General features: G+C 40.0%; 2 protein-coding genes across 4 annotated transcripts in view; both read left to right on the top strand.

Annotated features, from left to right (window-relative positions):
• Positions 1-853, top strand: part of LOC104783107 (fasciclin-like arabinogalactan protein 8) — a 2,781-nt gene extending 1,928 nt beyond the window's left edge. Inside the window, exon 2 of the mRNA XM_010508192.2 lies at positions 51-853. Within this exon, the coding sequence (XP_010506494.1) occupies positions 51-595 (545 nt within the window). The 3' untranslated portion in view covers positions 596-853. The remainder of the gene's footprint in view (positions 1-50) is intronic.
• The window catches only part of LOC104783105 (intracellular protein transport protein USO1-like), an 11,982-nt gene continuing 6,688 nt past the window's right edge, over positions 1,563-6,856 (top strand). The window contains exons 1-13 of one of the 3 annotated variants that reach the window (XM_019245093.1): positions 1,563-1,928; positions 2,657-2,835; positions 2,930-3,033; positions 3,175-3,255; positions 3,402-3,502; positions 3,608-3,694; positions 3,839-4,041; positions 4,448-4,649; positions 4,743-4,793; positions 4,903-5,001; positions 5,108-5,167; positions 5,371-5,495; positions 5,773-6,845. In XM_019245093.1, coding sequence (XP_019100638.1) covers positions 1,674-1,928; positions 2,657-2,835; positions 2,930-3,033; positions 3,175-3,255; positions 3,402-3,502; positions 3,608-3,694; positions 3,839-4,041; positions 4,448-4,649; positions 4,743-4,793; positions 4,903-5,001; positions 5,108-5,167; positions 5,371-5,495; positions 5,773-6,845 — 2,620 coding nt within the window. In that variant the 5' untranslated portion in view covers positions 1,563-1,673. Of the gene's footprint in view, positions 1,929-2,182; positions 2,552-2,656; positions 2,836-2,929; positions 3,034-3,174; positions 3,256-3,401; positions 3,503-3,607; positions 3,695-3,838; positions 4,042-4,447; positions 4,650-4,742; positions 4,794-4,902; positions 5,002-5,107; positions 5,168-5,370; positions 5,496-5,772; positions 6,846-6,856 lie in introns of those variants that run through there. The other 2 variants (XM_010508189.2, XM_010508187.2) reach the window with 2 other exon arrangements.

Below are 6,856 nucleotides of genomic sequence, written 5' to 3'. Positions count from 1 at the left end.
GACGGTTTTTGCGCCGTCGGATGAAGCTTTTAAAGCTGAAGGTGTACCAGATCTGACGAAGCTCACACAAGCTGAGGTGGTCTCGCTCTTAGAGTACCACGCCCTCGCTGAGTACAAACCTAAAGGCTCACTCAAGACTAACAAAAACAACATCACCACATTGGCCACTAGCGGCGTCGGAAAATTCGATCTTACTACCTCAACCTCCGGCGACGAAGTTATTCTCCACACCGGCGTTGCTCCGTCAAGACTCGCCGACACTGTGCTAGACGCGACTCCCGTTGTGATATTCACCGTGGATAGCGTCCTCCTCCCTGCTGAGCTATTCGGGAAATCTAAATCAATTTCTCCGGCACCGGCGCCTGCACCGGAAACAGCAGAGGCACCATCTCCGGCGGAAGGACCTTCACCAACCGCGGCTTCACCACCGGCACCTCCAACGGACGATGCACCGGATAGTGCTCCTTCAGACTCCCCGGCAGGTTCAGCAAAGAGTAAGTCGGCTAACGCGGCGGTTGGCGTGAGCTCACCGTCGTTGTTCACCTTATTGGTCACGTTCGCCGCCGTAACCGTCTCCGTGTCTCTGAGGTTTTGAAACCTTTTCGAATTCTCCGTAATTAATTACGCAGTCTGCCACTCCCTCCTTTTGTTTTTATTTTTTTTTAATTTTCTTCTATTTTTGTGGTTCTGTGTTGTTGAGTTGGGATTAGTGAGTGAGTGAGGTTTTTTTACTTTTAATCTTTTTGTTAATCACATTTTGCATTATTGCTTTCAGTGTTTGATCTGATTATATATCCTGTTGAGATCTTTGGCCCCCAAGTTATATTTAACTTGTTTTCCATTTTTGGATAAAGCTTTCATGTTATAATAATTTTTGTACCGACAAATAGTGCAGCAAACTACTAGAAGCTTTTAACCTATGGAGTTTAAAGTTTTATACTTTGAGATTAAAAACATCAAAATATTAAGGTTTAGAATTTTGATGTGTTCGTTCTCTCGTGAAGTGATTGATTCAAAAGATGCTCTAAAAAATGAGTTGGGCCCAAGTTCTTATTATAGAAATCAAACTTTTTGGTTTGTTTAGAAAGCAAAAGCAAATTGATACCTTCCTTATTATTTTTACCTTGGCCTGCTTAAACGCTGTGTACTGTTTTCCCGGGAAGCAACGAACAAAGCAACATTTCCACTTTTAGACTTTTTACTTGATTTAATTAATAAAACAATAAGAATATTCCAAATTAGTGGGTTACAGTAAACGATACCGTTTTAATCATGTACAAATCAATTAAACCAATGAATGGGTCTACATTACACGGACTGTCGAGGGTTGGAAAAAGGTGGCCCAGTTTATATTTATTAATGAGAGCGAAAAGGCCCGATTTCTTTTTTCATCATTCTCTTGACACCGACACTTCTTTCAACAATGAAACAAACGTTTATATAATCTGAGAACACAAACCCTACTGTTCTCAACTTTATAAAACGACGAACATTGTTTCTTTACTTTTTCCGAACGACATAGCGTTTAAGAATCAGTCGTCCTCGAGAAGCTTCACTGAGTAGAAAAATTGCAGAGAGAGACTCATTCTTCCTCAACTCACTGAACTATTATTATACAGTTTAGGGTTTCAAAATCCCCGCCAATTTTCTCACCTTCCACGATCGGAGCTCTAATGGCGTCTACGGCGGCTGAACAAGTCGAGAGAAAAATTGCGTCGGTAACATCAAACCCGAACCCGGATATCAAAGCGGCTGTTGCATCTCGGATCAATAGCCAAAGCGACGCTTCTCCATCTCCCTCGCTCAATTCGAAGGATTTCATCTTCTCCGTTGCTGCTAAAGTCGCCTCTCAGCCGTTGCAGAACTACGATTTAAACGTCTGGGGTGTCCTCACCGCAATTTCAAGCCATGCTCGCAAACGCCGGCAGGTTCGTTTCCTACTCTGCGTTTTTGGTTTCTTGGAACCTGCCCCTAATGTGATTTCTCGTTTAAAAAGTTTGATTTGATTCCTGATCAATGGTTTATACTTATAGGGCNCTTTCAACAATGAAACAAACGTTTATATAATCTGAGAACACAAACCCTACTGTTCTCAACTTTATAAAACGACGAACATTGTTTCTTTACTTTTTCCGAACGACATAGCGTTTAAGAATCAGTCGTCCTCGAGAAGCTTCACTGAGTAGAAAAATTGCAGAGAGAGACTCATTCTTCCTCAACTCACTGAACTATTATTATACAGTTTAGGGTTTCAAAATCCCCGCCAATTTTCTCACCTTCCACGATCGGAGCTCTAATGGCGTCTACGGCGGCTGAACAAGTCGAGAGAAAAATTGCGTCGGTAACATCAAACCCGAACCCGGATATCAAAGCGGCTGTTGCATCTCGGATCAATAGCCAAAGCGACGCTTCTCCATCTCCCTCGCTCAATTCGAAGGATTTCATCTTCTCCGTTGCTGCTAAAGTCGCCTCTCAGCCGTTGCAGAACTACGATTTAAACGTCTGGGGTGTCCTCACCGCAATTTCAAGCCATGCTCGCAAACGCCGGCAGGTTCGTTTCCTACTCTGCGTTTTTGGTTTCTTGGAACCTGCCCCTAATGTGATTTCTCGTTTAAAAAGTTTGATTTGATTCCTGATCAATGGTTTATACTTATAGGGCATAAATATACTGTTGAGTTCTGATGAGCATTGCTTAGGACGGCTACCATGTCACGCCAGTTATCAGGTGGAATCAACTGCAATTAGTGGGAACCATTGTAAGATATACCGTAAGCCGGTAACAGGTGGTGATGGGGATAATACTTCTAGCTCTGATGTCTTTGTGGAAGACACAAGGTTAGTTAACCTCTCTTCTTATTCAATTGTGTGATTTCATTTTCTATGCAGTTTATTAAACTTAAGCTTATGCTTCCTACTCTCTTTGATTCAGCACAAATGGTACCTTTCTCAACTGGGAGAGGTTAGAGAAGAACGGCCCTGCAGTCAGGGTTCAGCACGGTGACATCATATCACTTGCTGTTCCTCCAGATCATGGTAATAAGTTTTCTGTCAGTTTTGTTAAGTGGCTGGTTAAATAGATTTGATTTAATTGGTGTTGCTATAACTAATGTTATGCCACTTTTCTAGATCGATTAACATGTTAACACTAAACCTTTGCATTTTTTTTTTTTTCAGAAAAGGCCTTTGCATTTGTTTACCGCGAGATACTTGGTAATAATGCTGCACTTTCCTGCATAAACAGAAAAAGAAAAGCAGGTATAAGTCACGAAGGTCACATATATCTTTCTTTTTCTCTTCTAACTTTCCGTGTATATAGAACTAAGGAATGGCATGTCTTGAGGCATTATATAGCATGTGTTTAACTTTATTCACTTCTAATCTGTGTTTTTGCTCTTGCGAAGAGGATGTTACTAGTGAAATTAAGAGGCAGAAGGGTATAGGCATTGGTGGTCCCAATCCAATATCTCTGGATGATTTTAAGAGCCTCCAGCGTTCGAACACAGTATGTTCATCATCTGTTTTGGTTTCCATTATAAGATGTAAGTGATCGTATCAATCTTGATGTCATTCTAACTCAACTTTTGTGTAAAATCAATGCTTTATGCAGGAACTGAGGAAGCAATTAGAAGCACAGGTGCTTACCATTGACACTCTGCGTAATGAGTCCCGCTCAATTGTGGAGCACCATGAAAGTGTATGTTTGAGTTTTTTCTTTGAATCTTTGTTGTGGCGCTTGTTGGTTTTGTTGTAAAAAGTTCTGTTAAATAATAACAATAATCATGTTTGAGTAATTGGTGAATATATGAGTATCCTTACTCATATTTCTTTGCGTTTGCAGGAAATAAAACAGATTAAAGAATCCACTGCAAAATCATTTCATAATGAACTGATTGAGCTGCGTGATCTATTAGATGCTAAGCAGAAAGAACTGGCGCAGGTCAACAAATTATCAGCTGAACAAAAGAATTCCATAGATGAACTTGGTGAGAGGGTAAACGCTTCTTTGCAATCTCTCAGTGAAGCAAATGAAATAGTTAAAAGGTAAAAAATGCTTTTCCCTTGTTGATTGTTATTCTTATTTTCTTAAAATCATATTTTATGCTAGTATTGTGAAAACTTTAATTTACCTGTCCCGAGAAATGATCTGCTTCAAACATCTCTACGTTGAGTCCGCCCTCAAAGTATAAAAGTTAGAGGTAGGCATCTCTGAGGGTGAAAAAAGTGAGACAGCAGACACTTCGAAATGTTACTTTGGTCTTGTTTATAGCTTCAACATGTATATACACTGATTCTTTTGGTTGTCAGTTGGTCTGTGAGCGTTTCATGTTCAGAGAATTTTCTTCATATTGAGTTATTGACCTTTCTGGAATATCTTATGTGGCTTTGCTTTTATAGCCTGAATATTGCAAATATGTAACCCTAAGTAAAAACGACATATTGCTTTCAGTCAAAAGGCTTCTATAGCTGAACTGAAGACAGGGTTGGATGAAGAAAGAGATCAAAGAAGAGAGGAAAGAGAAACTGCCACTGCTGAACTTAAAGCTGCGATACATAGATGCCAAATTGAAGCTCAGGAAGAATTGAAAAGATTTTCTGATGCTGCTATGAGACACGAGAGGGAACAACAAGAAGTAATCAACAGAATGAAGGTATGAAAAGAATTAGCTGTGTTTAAATTAACGCTTCAGTCTTTTCATCATTATGTCCTTAGAATAAGACTGTTTACTTGACAAATATTTTAGGATTCAGAGAAGGAAAGATCAGTGCAAGTGGAAACTTTGATGTCAAAATTGGTATGTTCTTGTAACGTTTTTCATAATTAGCCTCTTGATCACACAAACCTTGGACTCCTATGTTTTTTTCATTTTGCTGTCATTTAAGAAGTTTTGTGGTGTTTTATAGGAAGATACGAGGCAGAAGTTGGTCTACTCTGACAATAGAAACCGTCAGCTAGAATCTCAAGTTTCGGAGGAGCAGCTTGCTTCTGCTAATGCACAAAAAGTATCTGACCTGACTGCAATTTCTGTCTTATTTTGCATGGTTCTTTTCTCTCTTTTATTGCTGTACTAACGGTTTCATTTTTCTGCAAAAAAAAAATTGTTTACAGAAAATAGAAGAACTTGACCTTGAAATAAAAAGACTCCAAAAGGATCTGGACAGTGAAAAGGTAAGAATGGAAACAATTTGTGTGCTTTATACCGTTTTCACAGTTTTACATTAATGACATGCTTCTGTTTCCTACCTCTGATTTCTGCTATAGAATTATGATAACATGTTTTAAAGATTGTGGACTTGTAGCTAAGACATTTTTTTGCGGGGTATCCAGTATATGTTTAAGACTTTAAGCTGAGACTGTCTTTGTTACGTTAGCAGGCAGCTCGAGAAGAAGCATGGGCTAAAGTGTCTGCTTTAGAACTAGAGATAAGTGCTGCTGTTCGAGACCTTGACGTTGAAAGACAAAGACACCGTGGTGCAAGGGAAAGAATCATGCTCCGGTAAGAACAGTTACATGTATGGTACAAGAACGTTAGGCTGCTATTTCTAGAGTACATTGTTGGTTTGCTAACCTACTTTCTGCTTGATGGTGAAAAAATTTACACATGCATTTTTTTTTTTCCAAGTTTAAGTTTGTGATTAGTGCCTCTATACAGTTCTTTTGCTATCTAGGTTTCCTGGTTGGAAGATAGTTTCTTGTTGACAGTGTTGCGTTAAGATGCACTTCACGCAAGTTTGATTGGTGTAACTAATTGAGGACAATGAATCTTCATGCAGTGAAACTCAGATGCGGGCATTTTATTCTACGACTGAGGAGATCTCGGCTCTCTTTGCAAAGCAGCAGGAACAGCTCAAGACTATGCAGAGAACTCTGGAAGATGAGGATACTTGTGACAATACTTCACAAGATATTGATCTTAATCCAATAACCAGAAGTCCCAACAGAGCCAATACTCAGGAAGATAGAAGAGCAACTTACCATTCAAATTGTGCTGCCAGGACAAGCTTGTCCACTTCAGGGAAAAGGTCTACCAGAAATGAAGTTTTGGATACGTCTTGTGAAGATGCAGATGCTACTCAGAAGCATGATTGTGAAATTATGAGTCAGGAAGGCCAAAACACCCAAGAAGCGGAGTATACAAGCTCTGAAAATTTCGTGAAAGGTGTCTTTGGCTCAGATATAGAAGGTGTTGGTACAGCACCCACTTTGGGAACAGACCCTGTAGGAACAGAGCAAGTTAATGAAACTCAAAGTCCAGGAAATGATTATGAGAGAAGTGATCAGCTGAGGAATTCAATCATTTTAGCTAGTGATACAATGCAAATAGGTTGTGAAACTCAAGTACATGAAAGTGTTCAGAATCAGGATGATGGAGCTGTTATCTTGTTAAGGAACCCAAACGATAGAAGAGATACCCAAGACACAGAGGGCGTAGGCACTGTAAGGACGTCAGATCTTCTAGCTTCTGAAGTTGCTGGGAGTTGGGCTCATAGCACAGCTCCTTCTGTACATGGAGAAAACGAAACTGAAAGAGGTAGAATGGATGAAGAGAGTCAGACTCAAAGAATCAAGGAAGTGACTTTAGTACACGATTCTGCTGGTCAGGTAGGCGAAAGCCAAACTAAACCGACACGTTCAGGGATCATGGTCACTATGGAGGATGATGCTGAGCGTGGAGTTGTTAACGAGCCAGTTGGGGTCATTGATCAATTGAAAATAAAACACGCTACTGGTTCGGACTCTGAGACAGAGAGTTGTTCTGAATCTGATGATGATCATGAGAAGGAAAAACACAGTCCTGTCTTTGATTCTGATACAGAGGGTTCCGATGTGAATGATGATAAGGGATCACACTCTTCA

The sequence above is a fragment of the Camelina sativa genome, chromosome 4, assembly GCF_000633955.1.
Source record: "Camelina sativa cultivar DH55 chromosome 4, Cs, whole genome shotgun sequence".
NCBI classification, from domain to species: domain Eukaryota; kingdom Viridiplantae; phylum Streptophyta; class Magnoliopsida; order Brassicales; family Brassicaceae; genus Camelina; species Camelina sativa.
Note: the sequence above shows the minus strand (reverse complement) of the source record. Positions and strands in the feature narration are given on the sequence as shown.